The sequence below is a fragment of the Salvelinus fontinalis genome, chromosome 27 (genome assembly GCF_029448725.1).
Source record: "Salvelinus fontinalis isolate EN_2023a chromosome 27, ASM2944872v1, whole genome shotgun sequence".
NCBI classification, from domain to species: domain Eukaryota; kingdom Metazoa; phylum Chordata; class Actinopteri; order Salmoniformes; family Salmonidae; genus Salvelinus; species Salvelinus fontinalis.
Window position 1 is genome coordinate 29,720,423 of NC_074691.1, and position 16,009 is coordinate 29,736,431.

Sequence of the window (16,009 nt, forward strand, 5' to 3'; positions counted from 1 at the left end):
CCTTGTGTATAGGAATAGGACAAGCCGTGTACATGCAGGTGGCGAATCTGACACTTGCAAAAATGATCAACAATATTCAAATGTATTATAATCCAACAATACAATAGTTTTAAAACTGTACCACGATAACAAATTCCTGTAAATCTATACAAGAACAGCAGTGCGGCTTGGCAGGGTCATGTTTCTGAGGACGCATGGCTCTCGACCAGCGATGGGGCAAAACTGTAACTACCAATTGGGTATCATGAAATTAGGGAGAAAAGGGGGTTACAAGTACAACAATAAATGTATATACACTACCGTTCAAAAGTTTGGGGTCACTTAGAAATGTCCTTGTTTTTGAAAGAAAAGCACATTTTTTCCCCCATTAAAATAACATCAAATTGATCAGAAATACAGTGTAGACATTGTTAATGTTGTAAATAACTATTGTCGCTGGAAATGTCAGATTTTTGGGGGAATATCTACATAGGCGTACAGAGGCCCATTATCAGCAACCATCACTCCTGTGTTCCAATGGCACGTTGTGTTAGCTAATCCAAGTTTATAATTTTAAAAGGCTAATTGATCATTAGAAAACCCTTTTTGCAACTATGTTAGCACAGCTGAAAACTGTTGTTCTGATTAAAGACGAAATAAAACTGGCCTTCTTTAGAATGGTTGAGTATCTGGAGCATCAGCATTTGTGGGTTCGATTACAGGCTCAAAATGGCCAGAAACAAATAACTTTCTTCTGAAACTTGTCAGTCTATTTTTGTTCTGAGAAATGAAGGCTATTCCATGCGAGAAATTGCCAAGAAACTGAAGATCTTGTACAACGCTGTATACTACTCCCTTCACAGAACAGCGCAAACTGGCTCTAACCAGAATAGAAAGAGGAGTGGGAGGCCCCGGTGCACAACTGAGCAAGAGGACAAGTACATTAGTGTCTAGTTTGAGAAACAGACGCCTCACAAATCCTCAACTGGCAGCTTCATTAAATAGTACTCGCAAAACACCAGTCTCAAAGTCAACAGTGAAGAGGCGACTCCGGGATGTTGGCCTTCTACGCAGAGTTCCTCTGTCCAGTGTCTGTGTTCTTTTGCCCATCTTATTCTCTTCTTTTTATTGGCCAGTCTGAGATATGGCTTTTTCTTTGCAACTCTGCCTAGAAGGCCAGCAGCACGGAGTTGCCAATTCACTGGAATACAGGAGTGATGTTTGCTGATAATGGGCCTCTGTATGCCTATGTAGATATTCCATAAAAAATCTGCCGTTTCCAGCTACAATAGTCATTTACAACATTAACAATGTCTACACTGTATTTCTGATCAATTTTATGTTATTTTAATGGACAAAAATGGTGCTTTCTTTCAAAAACAAGGACATTTCTAAGTGACCCCAAACTTTTGAACAGTATTGTGTGTGTATATATGTATATATATAAGACCTACTGATGCTATGGTTACTTCTTTCAGCAGCTATGGTTTTCTGCAAGCCTTATTTTCCACAGTCACTCATATTTTACTGTGGAAATGGTGCTGACGAGACAACCTTGGTTATCTGTTTGTTGTTAAATCCAAGGGGATTACTGCTCCAAATTCTAATGTTCAGCCAAATAAATAGGCTGAGTGGTCTCGTTGGTTAAACCTTTACAATTTGAATAGAAAGACAGAGGAATTGAAAATACGAGGATGATCCACATCTGTTTATTGCAAATATGTTGACCAGGCTGATATTATCCCAATCTCAGTCAGACCACATTAGGAGCAGTTATTTACCCTGGTCATCTTCATTGTCAGTTTGTCCCATCCCAACATCTCAAATCAAATTTTATTGGTCACATACACATTTTTACCAGATGTTATTGCAGTGTTGTCTCGTTATATTACGGCTATCCCATCCTTTGTCTTGAGTGTCCATAGTACCGCGGGAACCTGCATGTGATCCCAATCGTAAGCAAAAACTCCATCTTCACTTCTTAATTTCCTCACATAACCCCCTTTGTTACCTTATTCAGTTTCACTCTTATTTTTATGTCACATCCTTTTTCCAGAACCCAGTAAGTTTGTGCTGGCCCAGTTTGCCTCCCTATGATGTTAAGGAGAACATGTTGTTTGGGCTCAAAATTTCAATCCAGTATCCATCAGGATCCTGTATGAAGGCCACTCCCTTCATTTTACCTGTGTGAAAAAATACAATAGAATGTTACATTTACAAATTGAGAAAACACAAATGAAACAGCCTGATACAGATGACTAGTCAACTGTAATGTACTCTATACACAAATTTGTTTTTCACAGAGACCCTAAACATAAACACAAAATAATGTGAGAGAGGGAAAAGAAGAGGGAAAAATATACCATCATCCGGTTTCTTAACAAATGTTACTCCTTGTTCTTCAAATACTTTGCAGGCTGCATAAACATCAGGTACAGCAATGCCGATGTGCCCTGCATGATAGAGAAAGTGGAGTGGGACAATTTAAATAATGTGGAATTGTCTCATGGTTGAAAAACACAACGGCTGTACCACATTCAAATGTTGAATTAAAAGATCATATAGTTTTCTTACCAAAACCCCTCGGTTCAGAGTTTCCGTTGTGAAGAGATAATTTTTCATCTGACTCAGAGCCCCAGTTGCTTATAGAGAACAGAGAAGTGAGAAGAGAGAAGAGTCAAGTGAGAAATACAGTATATCATCTTCACCATCATGGTATTGTGACAGGGTAGGAACCATAGTTTCGGTCCATGTTTCTGAGGAGAAAGTAATTAGTGAAGAACATTAAACAGGAATAAGAGAGAGATATTGATGCCGTCTTTTCTAGACACCAAATCCGCCATGGTTCGTTGGACAAAGCCTATGAGGAAAATTAATGGGTTAAGGTTTTTGGATAAATGCCGAAAATAAGGTCCGTGGAGATCTTATACGTTTTGTTCTATGAGATTAGCTGATGAAGATTATGTCATTTTGTTGTGAATTTCGAAGAATGTATGTAATACAAAAAAACATGAAACACATGAAGCACCCCTTCTTAAACCTGCTCAGATGAGAGCTTTGTCAAAAATGTTCTATTATAAGATAGTCGAGTGACCGCTCTAACAATGGAAATACATGTCCAAAAAGATAGATAGCAGGCTGGAGGAGGCGAGATGGGGTAGGACCATTCTAGCCAGGGCCATCATTCACCCCAGCAGGTAGTCTAGTGGTTAGAGCGTTGGGTCAGTAACCGAAAGGTAACCGTTGGGTCAGTAACCGAACAGCATTGTAAATAAAATGTTGCTCTTAACTGACTTGCCTGGTTAAATAAAAACATTACAAATATTTGAATTAACTACATGTAGTTAATTCAAAGTAAGACTTTTCAAAGTAAGACTTTGTGGTCTTACTTTCATTGTCAAATTTTTGGGCGGAGTAAACCCTCTCGCTTTGCTTCTTCCTCTCTGGCTTTGTCCTGAATGTCCAGTGTAGAGTCTGTGCAAGTCTTTGTGAGCACAACCATTATATGAAAAAATATATATAATTGTTTTATTTCACCTTTATTTAACCAGGTAGGCAAGTTGAGAACAAGTTCTCATTTACAATGAGAAGATAAAGCAAAGCAGTTCGACACATACAACAACACAGACTTACACATGGAGTAAAACAAACATACAGTCAATAATACAGTAGAAAAATAAGTCTATATACAATGTGAGCAAGTGAGGTGAGATAAGGGAGGTGAAGGCAAAAAAAAGGCTTTGGTGGTGAAGTAAATACAATATAGCAAGTAAAACACTGGAATGGTTGATTTGCAGTGGAAGAATGTGCAAAGTAGAGATAGAAATAATGGGGTGCAAAGGAGCAAAATAAATAAATAAATACAGTAGGGAAAGAGGTAGTTGTTTGTGCTAAATTATAGATGGGCTATGTACAGGTGCAGTAATCTGTGAGCTGCTCTGACAGCTGGTGCTTAAAGCTAGTGAGGGAGATAAGTGTTTCCAGTTTCAGTGATTTTTGTAGTTCGTTCCAGTCATTGGCAGCAGAAAACTGGAAGGAGAGGCGGCCAAAGGAGGAATTGATTTTGGGGGTGACCAGAGAGATATACCTGCTGGAGCGCGTGCTACAGGTGGGTGCTGCTATGGTCACCAGCGAGCTGAGATAAGGGAGACTTTACCTAGCAGGGTCTTGTAGATGACCTGGAGCCAGTGGGTTTGGCGACGAGTATGAAGCGAGGGCCAGCCAACGAGAGCGTACAGGTTGCAGTGGTGGGTAGTATATGGGGCTTTGGCGACAAAACGGATGGCACTGTGATAGACTGCATCCAATTTATTGAGTAGGGTATTGGAGGCTATTTTGTAAATGACGTCACCGAAGTCAAAGATTGGTAGGATGTTCAGTTTTACGAGGGTATGTTTGGCAGGATGAGTGAATGATGTTTTGTTGCAAAATAGGAAGCAAATTCTAGATTTAACTTTGGATTGGAGATGTTTGATGTGAGTCTGGAAGGAGAGTTTACAGTCTAACCAGACACCTAGGTATTTGTAGTTGTCCACATATTCTAAGTCAGAGCCGTCCAGAGTAGTGATGTTGGACAGGCGGGCAGGTGCAGGCAGCGATCGGTTGAAGAGCATGCATTTAGTTTTACTTGTATTTAAGAGCAATTGGAGGCCACGGAAGGAGAGTTGCATGGCATTGAAGCTCGCCTGCAGGGTTGTTAACACAGTGTCCAAAGAAGGGCCAGAAGTATACAGAATGGTGTCGTCTGCATAGAGGTGGATCAGAGACTCACCAGCAGCAAGAGCGACATCATTGATGTATACAGAGAAGAGAGTCGGTCCAAGAATTGAACCCTGTGGCACCACCATAGAGACTGCCAGAGGCCCGGACAACAAACCCTCCGATATGACACACTGAACTCTATCAGAGAAGTGGTTGGTGAACCAGGCGAGGCAATCATTTGAGAAACCAAGGCTGTCGAGTGTGCTGATGAGGATGTGGTGATTGACAGAGTAGAAAGCCTTGGCCAGGTCAATGAATACGGCTGCACAGTATTGTTTCTTATCGATGGCGGTTAAGATATTGTTTAGGACCTTGAGCGTGGCTGAGGTGCACCCATGACCAGCACTGAAACCAGATTGCATAGCGGAGAAGGTATGGTGGAATTCGAAATGGTCGGTAATCTGTTTGTTGACTTGGCTTTCGAAGACCTTAGAAAGGCAGGGTAGGATAGATATAGGTCTGTAGCAGTTTGGGTCAAGAGTGTCCCCCCCTTTGAAGAGGGGGATGACCGCAGCTGCTTTCCAATCTTTGGGAATCTCAGACGACATGCAGCCTTGAGAAATGTTTGGGCTATGGTGTAATAAGATTTGTTTGTTTCCCTATCAGTTTTTATTTATTTGTCACGCCCTGACCATAGAGAGCCTTTTTATTCTCTATTTTAGTTAGGTCGGGGTGTGACTAGGGTGGGTAATCTAGGTTGTTTTATTTCTATGTTGGCCTGGTATGGTTCCCAATCTGAGGCAGCTGTTAAGCGTTGTCTCTGATTGGGGATCATATTTAGGCAGCCATTTCCCCACTGTTTTTTTGTGGGATCTTGTTTTTGTGTTGTTGCCTGCGAGCACTCCAGAACATCACGTTTCGTTTGTTCTTTATTGTTTTTGTGCGTTTCATTGAATAAACATGTGGAACCCATATCGCACTGCGCTTTGGTCTGAGTATGCTTACGGCGATCGTGACATTATTTATATAAGTTTGATCAAGTTTTGCCAATGCAGTAATGTCTTTTGTTTTCAGTTGTTCGGTATTCCATGTGTTTTGGCCCTTTTATGTGAACTCGGTCAAGTCTCTGAAAGCACTGTTGTAGGCCTACTTCAACACGTGTCATGGCTATCTGTTAGTGATGGGTCGTTCGCTAACAAGCCGGCTCTTGAAGGTGAATGTTGGGAGCTGGCTCACATATCAGAAGAGCCAAATCTATTTATAAAAATAAAATAAAAATTAAGATATGAATAATCAAAAGATTTAAATGAATATAATTAACTAATTCAAAGAACAAAAAAGAAATATAAAATAGGCCTAAATGCTCAAGTGCACACACATTTGTTTTGACTGTCTGCTCAGACTAACAGCTTCACCTGTTGTTCCTGTCAATCAGACACGCAGTGTCAACCAATGAACCAAAGATGCGTGAGGGAGGGCGGAGCCAACTCACAGTCACACACTTAGCAGCCGAGGAGAGAGAGGAAGGACAGCTGTGAAAACAACAGCTGGAAAATGAGTCGGAAGCACAGTAGCATTTGGGTGCATTTTAATAACGTAGACAATGTTAGAGCACAGTGTAGAATTTGCCAAAACAAAATCTCATATAAAGCCGGTTCTACGCACAACCTACACCTATCATGACACAAGGCAAGACCCAGATGCAGACACAGGACGCAGATGGTTGGAGTCTTACAATATGTATTAATCCAATAGGGGAAGGCAAGAGGATGGTCGTGGACAGGCAAAAGGGTCAAAACCAGTTCAGAGTCCAAAAGGTACCGAAGGGCAGGCCGAATCAAGGTTAGGCCAGGCAGGATGATAAGGCAGGCAGGAAAGAAGTCCAGACACAGGCAGGGGTCAAAACCGGGAGGACTATCAAAAAGAGAATAGTAAAAGGATTACGGAAAAAACACGCTGGTTGACTTGACTAACATACAAGATGAACTGGCACAGAGAGACAGGAAACAGAGATAAATACACTGGGGAAAATAAGTGACACCTGGAGGGGGTGGAGACAATAACGAGGACAGGTGAAACTGATCAGGGTGTGACAACACCGCATATTTGAACTGTGCACCCAACTGCGAAGCTAGCTGTAGCGGAGCTTCCAGAAACTAGCGGGCCTGCTAGTGATAGTGGTGGAGCCAGCACCTTCACACGTGGAGATGTATCCACTCAGTCAAGTAGGCCAACTCCGCGACCCACAGCAACGCAGTCTTCTATGGACCAGTTTATGTCTTCTATGGACCAAAGTCTATGTCTGTAGCAAAACAAGGCCAAATTGATATTGCATTGGCTAAAATGATTGCCACCGATTTCCAGCCATTTTCGATCGTGGAGGACAGAGGTTTTAGAAATTATAGCAATAGTCTAAATCCAATGTACACAATTCCAAGCAGGAACATCCTTTCAAAAGTACTTATTCCACAACTATACGAGAGCCCACAGGCTTCAGTGCGGGAAAGAGTCCAAAAAACTACTGCAGTTTGCCTTACCGCTGACTGCTGGACATCAAGGGTAACCACTTCTTACATGTCAGTTACATGTCACTTCATTGAAGATTTTTCGATGTCTAGCTGTCTTCTGGACTGCTTTCAGTTCAGCGACAGACACACCTCAGAGAACTTGGCAGAGGAACTGCTGAGAGTGGCAGAGAATGGCACGTAGATGGAAAAGTGGTCTGTTGTGTTAGCGACAATGCAGCTAACATAACAAAATGTCATGAACATTTTAAAATGGACCCACCATCCATGTCTTGCCCACACAATCAACCTCATTGTAAGAGATGCTCTGAAGGTGATGAAGCCCACTGTGGACAAAGTGAAAGCAGCTGTGGAATACTTCCACCTGAGCACAGTAGGTGCTGAAAAACGAAAGTCTACACAACGCCAGATGGGGATGCCTGAGCTGAGGCCTAAACAATCAAGACTGCACTACAAGGTGGAATTCAACATTTGATATGTTGAAGCGGTTTCTTGAGTCAAAGGATGCCATCATCTCTACCCTGGCCATTGTCAATGCACCTGTTGATGCTCTGACCCAATAGGAATGGGAGGTGGTGGAGGACGTGTGCAGAGTCCTGGAACCCTTTGAGCAGGTCACTGTGGAGATCAGTGAAGAGAGGTACATAAGCAGTTCTTACTACATCATTATTTAATCCAGTATTATATATGTATATGAGCAGTAGATGAGAATGTAGTATCAGTAGACAAAACATGAACCTGAACTAATAAGTTACTGTTCTCTCTTTTCAGCTATGTGACAGCCTCAAAAGTGATACTCCTGTGTCAGGGTCTGCAGCGAATCACAGCCAGCCGCCAGAGAGAAGCAAAATGTAACCACAGGACATGTGGCAGAGTTGATGGGCACCCTATGTTCATCAATGGACAGAAAGTTCCACAGAATGGAATATAATCACGTCCTATCAGAAACCACTGCACTTGACCCCAGGTTTAAAAAGTTAGCCTTCAGTGATGCCAGAGCGATTGATGAGGCTCTTCAAAGAATAACCTCAGTAGCAGGGAGGGACATCCCCAGCAGTCAGCTGGCTCAGGCACCAGAGCAACAGGAAGAAGAGGGATCAGATGGAGCAGAAGCACCAGCAGTAGTGCCACAAACGTCTGCTGTTTGGATGCTGTTTGACGAGAGAGCAACTGGGGATGCAGCACAAACAAATCCCTCAGCAGACGCCATAATGGAGGTCCGATCCTATTTGGAGGAGCCCCTGGTGGAAGAACAAGGCCTCTGTCTACCCACGGCTTACTAAAGTCATGACAGGGAGACTCTGCATGGTGGCCACATCCGTTCCCTCTGAGAGGGTCTTCTCGAAAACGGGACAAATAATTATTGAGAGAAGAAACCGCATCAGCCCCTCGAAAGTGAGGCAGCTTGCATTTCTGAATACAAAATCTATCATATAAGATAAATATGGTCAGCATTGCTGTGTGCTGCTGGTTATAACATGGCAATAAAGAGAGAGCAAAGAGGTACCAGTTTAATGTTTTAAGTGGGATGCTGCAGTTTTGCACATTGTTATTTATTTGTCTTTGATATGGTGCAATATTCTATTATTATGTTGTTCAGATTGTACTCGTTTTGAATTGTTACATTTATATGCACTTTGTTTATATACATTAAAAAGTTATACTTTAAATGCACATGTTTACTAGCATTCTTTTTCATAACAAACCAATGCATTTTTAAATACAGATTGTGGTTAAGTTTGAGTATGATTTCATTTAATAATTTAATTATAATTGTTTTAACACCAATCATAATCAAACTATCGCAAACTGTTTGACTTGAAAAAATACAAAACATATTTTTTTTAAAGAGCAGTCTGAGAACCAAAAGAGACGTCTCTTTTTGGTGAGCTGAGCCGAAAGAGTCGGAATGCCCATCACTACTATCTGTCCGGTAGGAGTAATGTATTTGACAGTAACGTTATACCTGTTTCAAACAAGCAAACTTCTATACTTTTTCATATGTTATAGCTAATTTTCCCCCAACATCGGACACTCTCTAGCGGTTGGAGCACTAAATCACCTCGAGCTCAACATTTAAATGAACGATACCCTTCTAGCTAACTGAAGACACCCTTGTAGTTAACTGACCACCGATTTTTATTGCAATTTATGTAAGTTAGGTTTTGAGAGTTTTCAAAAAAGTAATATGTATACATTTTGTGGGAAACGCTGTATATCGTAAAATTCGAATGCGCGACAGACAACACGTCGTTCATTAATATCCAATTTTTTACCTCTGAAATATAGCTAACGGATTTGCTAATGTTGTTGCTAGCTTGGTTGCTAAATGTTGATAGAACCGCTAAGTAAGCAAAAAGGAAAGACATTATCTAAGCTTTAGATAATACATATCACGAAAACAACTGAAAGTTGTCAAGCTTTACCGTATGAAAGTTAGAGTCCTCTGACGGGGGCGTTTTGTACAATCTGCAAAAATTAATTTTGAACTTTGAACCATTAACTTTTTGACACTTATCACTGTAGGCTATGTTTCATCTTACAACAGCTAACGTTACATAGAGGTAGTATTTAGTCAAGTGTTATAATGTATGCATCAATATCAAACTAATTGGGACAATTCTCATTACAGATATCATCAAATAAAAAACGTGGGTACACTTTCAGTTATTGTGAAAACGTTCATCACCTTTCAATTGCCTTAACTTTGAAATGTAAATGTTTATACATATTCAGATTGAGTTATCTTTCTAAAATGTGTATAGTATGCCAAGTTATAGCTACATGTATTTACCACCACAGCATGGAGAAAGTCAAGAGGAAACAGTGGAGTGAGGTGGACATGTTCCATGCAGTGGAGGACTGCGGGGCAGGGATGGCTATCCGCCAGGCTGCCAATGTTAGGCATCTTTTGTTTTTAGGAGATTACCACGTGTATGCACATTTCATCTGCTAGTAACAGTTTTATTCTCTTATCTACCAAGGTGCATGGTGTACCTCGGTAGACCCGGGCGGACAGGCTGAGCGGCCGGTTGACCCATGGTTGTCGCAGTGGACCACCCACATCGCTTGCATCAGAGGATCAAAATTCTCTGGTGCAGTACTGTATCTACCAAAAAAACAAAACAAACATTTTCATTCTGGTTGGATAATTTTCTATTCTATTCAAATTTTTGTGACAAGATAGGGATGGAGATCGAGATTTAATTGTTTTGTTTGTTTTCATATAAAATTATTTATGCGCTCCAGCAGGTATATCTCTCTGGTCACCCCCAAAACCAATTCCTCCTTTGGCCGCCTCTGCTTCCAGTTTTCTGCTGCCAATGACTGGAACGAACTACAAAAATCTCTGAAACTGGAAACACTTATCTCCCTCACTAGCTTTAAGCACCAGCTGTCAGAGAAGCTCACAGATTACTGCACCTGTACATAGCCCATATATAATTTAGCACAAACAACTACCTCTTCCCCTACTGTATTTATTTATTTATTTATTTTGCTCCTTTGCACCCCATTATTTCTATTTCTACTTTGCACATTCTTCCACTGCAAATCTACCATTCCAGTGTTTTACTTGCTATATTGTATTTACTTTGCCACCATGGCCTTTACCTTCCTTATTTCACCTCATTTGCTCACATTGTATATAGACTTATTTTTCTACTGCATTATTGACTGTATGTTTGTTTTACTCCATGTGTTGTTTACTCTGTGTTGTTGTATGTGTCGAACTGTTTTGCTTTATCTTGGCCAGGTCGCAATTGTACATGAGAACTTGTTCTCAACTTGCCTACCTGGTTAAATAAAGGTTAAATATTTTTTTTTTTTTGAACATGTCAAAAATATATATTTATTCAACCCATCTTCCTTTACTTTCCAAGTGCATCTCTGCAACACAAACTCCAACATTGTTTTAATTGTTTGTCAATGCACATGACTGAAGTTAAAGTTTTATTTTATGTAAATTATTCATACTCATTTATATTTTAATATTAAACTGTTATCTACTTTCTCAAAACATAAGATTCATCTGTAAAACAAATTATGAGACATTATTTGGTTACAAGACTGAATCTGTTGGTGAATGACAATTATTTTAAGAGTCCACAGGAGGGTGCACCGGGCTACGCAATGAAAAGTTGACAGGCAAGTCTTTTTTTTTTTTCACAGGAAGGCTAGCCAACTATCTAGTAAACACTTTGGATACGAGGTTGGTGTCTCATTTTTTAACATTTTTTATAGGATATATCTTGTAATTAAACCAAATAGTAAGGTGGCCAATAACTGGGGACCTGTCACGGCCATTTAAAGGAGTGGCCCAAGGCGCAGCGTTTTGAGCGTACATACTTTATTTAACGATGTCGCCATCAAAACGATAAATATCCAAACGACACGTGAAGCCAACATAGTGCATCCAGGCAACTAAACATAGACAACTACCCACAAAACCAACATGGAAAATGTCAACCTGAATAGGCTCCCCAATCAGAGACGATAAACAGCTGTCTCTGATTGGGAACCCATTCAGGCCACCATAAACCTACATACCCCTAGACAATACAAAATCCCCATAGATAACCAAAAACCCTAGACAAGACAAAACCCCCTAGACAATACAAAAACCCCCTAGACAATACAAAAACTAAACAAACCACCCTTGTCACACCCTGACCTAAACAAAATAATAAAGAAAGCAAATATAACTAAAGTCAGGGCGTGACAGGACCGTATGCCAATAATACGGAACTTATGTTTTTTGATAACCCACTTATCAAAAAGCTGACAGCATGTTTGACATTTCAGTGGAAATACTACTAATTGATAACCCGTTGGCTAACATTTTTACAACACCAATAATCACAAAACATTGATGGCTTGATCACAAGATAACACCGTTGAAGGTAATATATGCCGATAACACGGGGTGCTAAGCTATCTGCCTTCGACTGTTCCCTATAAATGGGCCTAGAACTTGTCGTTTGATTAGAACAATTATTTATTTGATTTAATCATGTAATATTAGGCTACTGATTATTTCTCAGTATCAACTTGCGAGCTACTCGTTGACAGCACACAAACTACTTATAGCTTGCTATCGACATGTTGGGTACCCCTGGGTTAGATGTAACAGGATTATTTCATCGACCTGTTGGAGACCCCTGGTTAGATGTTACAGGATCATCTCATCGACCTGTTGGAGACCCCTGGTTAGATGTTACAGGATCATCTCATCAACCTGTTGGAGACCACTGGGTTAGATGTTACAGGATCATCTCATCGACCTGTTGGAGACCACTGGGTTAGATGTTACAGGATCATCTTATCGACCTGTTGGAGACCCCTGGTTAGATGTTACAGGATCATCTCATCGACCTGTTGGAGACCCCTGGTTAGATGTTACTGGATCATCTCATCGACCTGTTGGAGACCCCTGGTTAGATGTTACTGGATCATCTTCTATTATATTCCATGTTTACAGGGCACTTCATAGCTCAACTAGCAGATCTGGAATCTATGTACTTGTGTGTGGTAAGGTTTTAAGTGGGGTGCCTACTGTGTGAGTTCGATGGTGGCTCGTCGAGAGAAAGTCCATGCTGTCCTCTCCTTTACATCTGTAGGGATCTCCTTCTTTTCCTCATAACCCAGGAAGTAGAATGTGAAGAGCATTGATGGGAAGTCTATCTTCTGCAGCAACCTGAGACAAATAGGAATCACAATTGGGGTGTATTCATTATGCCGATTCTCTTGCAAAACGTTTAGCAATAGAAACCATTTACTACAAATGGAAAAGGTTTTGCAACGAAAATTAAACTTTCTTTTAGACAAATTCAGTTAGGTCCTTCCTCGTTCCAATCACAGAGTGAGACATCTTCTAGAGGGGTAGGGTACTAGGCCTGAAACCCCTTTGTGTGTGTGTGTGAGAGAGCAGTATGGGACTCACGTCATGCCCATGATGCGAGTGTAGAAGTCTAAAGACTTGAGAGGGTCTTTTACCCTCAGCATGGTTTGCTGCATCATGTAGTCCTGGGGAGAGACAGGGGGAAACACACAGACACAGAGAGAGAGAGAGAGAGAGAGAGGGGGAGACAGGTGGGGAGAGAGGGACAGGGGGAGAGACAGAGAGAGTGACGGGGAGATAGAGACAGAGTGAACGAGAGAGAGGGGGAGAGACAGAGAGGGGCGAGAGAGAAACGGTTGGACAGGTAGAGAGAGAGGACAGGGGGGGAGAGAGAGAAACAGGGGGACAGGTGGGGAGAGAGAGAGGGGGGGGGTGTGTGATGGGGTGAGAGAGAGGGAGAGGGACATGGGGAGAGAGAGACAGAGAATGACGGGGAAAGATTGTGAGACAGAGAGTGAGAGAGAGAGAGGGGGAGACAGGTGGAAAGAGAGGGACAGGGGGAGAGAGAGATAGGGACAGGGGGAGAGAGAGACAGAGAGTGATGGGGAGAGACAGAGTGAGCAAGAGAAGGGGTAGAGAGAGAGAGGGTGGCGAGAGAGAGAGAGCACAACACAATTAGACCCAACCAAATCATGAGAAAACAAAAAGAGAATTCCTTGACACATTGGAAAGAATTAACAAAAAAACAGAGCAAACTAGAATGCTTTTTGGCCCCAAACAGAGAGTACACAGTGGCAGAATACCTGACCATTGTGACTGACCCACAATTAAGGAAATCTTTGACTATGTACAGACTCAGTGAGCATAGCCTTGCTATTGAGAAAGGCCGCCAAAGGCAGACCTGACTCTCAAGAGAAGACAGGCTATGTGCATACTGCCCACAAAATGAGGTGGAAACTGAGCTGCACTTCCTAACCTCCTGCCAAATATATATTAGAGACACATATTTCCCTCAGATTACACAGACCTACAAAGGATTTGAAAACAAATCCAATTTTGATAAAATCCCATGTCTATTGGGTGAAATACCACAGTGTGCCATCACAGCAGCAAGATGTGTGACCTGTTGCCACAAAAAAAGGGCAACCAGTGAAGAACAAACACCATTGTAAATACAACCTATATTTATGTTTATTTATTTTCATTTCCATTTCGTACTTTAACTATTTGCACATCATTACAACACTATATACATAATATGACATTTGAAATGTGTTTATTCTTTTGGAACTTTTGTAAGTAATGTTTACTGTTAATTTTTTATTGTTTATTTTGATTTTGTTTATTATCTATTTCACTTGCTTTGGCAATGCAAACATACGTTTCCCATGCCTATAAAGCCCTTACATTGAAATTGAACTGAAATTGAATTAGAGAGAAAGAGAGGTCAATTGCAAAATATGTTTTTACCCTGTCCTCCTCAGCTATGTTCTCAGTTTACAACTCTAGAAGATAAGTTAGAACTCAAACTAGAGGCAACACATTACTCTGTATAAATAATGGCATTCTAAGGCCTGGAACTAGGACTACTAGTAAACACTTTCCTATGGTATTTGCTAAAGGAGCACAGGGCTATGTAGCCTACAACTAACATAGCTGAGGGGGACTCTTGCTCAACAACAGGTTTGCTGAGACAGACTGTCAAGCAAGTAAAATAGGCCTACTGTAAATAAGTGATACATTAATGCTAGCTTACATATTCTATTTAATGTGCGCTCCATCCGTGTGGCACTCACCTGGGTGATAGGTTCCCCTTCTTTGCATGCTGCGGACGCAGCCTCATCTGTGAGTCCTTTGTCTGTCATTTTGTGTTGAAAGACCCAATTGACAGCAGGGGAATTCACAGGCTGTTTGAGTAGCTTGGGAAAGGTGCTCCTAAAGCCGACTGGCAAGTCGAGACAGTTCACAGCGAAGCATGACACTCCCTAAAGTTGGCAGGTAGGAGGGGTTCACAAAAATGTTGAAACGAAAGCACCAGAGTTGTGTAAAACGAATGCGTGTCAAGTAAGTGTGCATTGCAATGGAGGTTACAACTGGCAGAAAGTCTAATCGGTTTCATACTTTATACAGTGCATTCGGAAAGTATTCAGACCCCTTGACTTTTTCCACATTTTGTTACGTTACAGCCTTATTCTAAAATTGATTAAATAAATAAAAAATCCTCATCAATCCACAAACACCTTGTTTTCGCTTTATTATAGGGTATTTAGAAATTGTGCAAATATATAAAAAATGTAAAACAGAAATACCATATTTACTTAAGTATTCAGCCCCTTTGCTATGAGACTCGAAATTGAGCTCAGGTGCATCCTGTTCCCATTTATCATCCTTGAGATGTTTCTACAACTTGATTGGAGTCCACCTGTGGTACATTCAATTGACTGGACATGATTTGGAAAGGCACACACCTGTCTATATAAGGTCCCACAGTTGACAGTGTATGTCAGAGTAAAAACCAAGCCATGAGGTCGACGGAATTGTCCATAGAGCTCCGAGACAGGATTGTGTCGAGGCACAGATCTGAGGAAGGGTACCAAACTGAGCAATCAAGGGAGTAGGGCCTTGGTCAGGGAGGTGACCAATAACCTGATGGTCACTCACAGAGCTCCAGACTTTCTCTGTGGAGATGGGGAATCTTCCAGAAGGACACCCATCTGCAGCACTCCACCAATCAGGCCTCTATGGTATGGTGGCCAGACGGAAGCCACTCCTCAGTAAAAGGCACATGACAGCCTGCTTGGAGTTTGCCAAAAGGTACCTAAAGTACTCTCAGACCATGAGAAATGATGAATCTGATGAACCCAAGATTGAACTCTTTGGCCTGAATGCCACATGTCACGTCTGGAGGAAACCTGGCACCATCCCTACGGTGAAGCATGGTGGTGTCAGCATCATGCTGTGCGAA

At 41.4% G+C, this 16,009-nt stretch overlaps 1 protein-coding gene across 1 annotated transcript; it reads right to left on the reverse strand.

The window, feature by feature from the left end:
- Nucleotides 1-1,666: 1,666 nt before the first annotated feature.
- Nucleotides 1,667-14,981, reverse strand: LOC129825419 (lactoylglutathione lyase-like). Its single transcript, XM_055885514.1, has 6 exons — nt 14,841-14,981; nt 13,147-13,229; nt 12,760-12,900; nt 2,554-2,621; nt 2,343-2,432; nt 1,667-2,162 (listed from the first exon to the last, which is right to left on the reverse strand). Exons 1-6 carry the CDS (start codon nt 14,907-14,909, stop codon nt 2,071-2,073), a joined length of 543 nt encoding a protein of 180 aa, XP_055741489.1. The 5' UTR covers nt 14,910-14,981; the 3' UTR covers nt 1,667-2,070.
- Nucleotides 14,982-16,009: the final 1,028 nt, after the last annotated feature.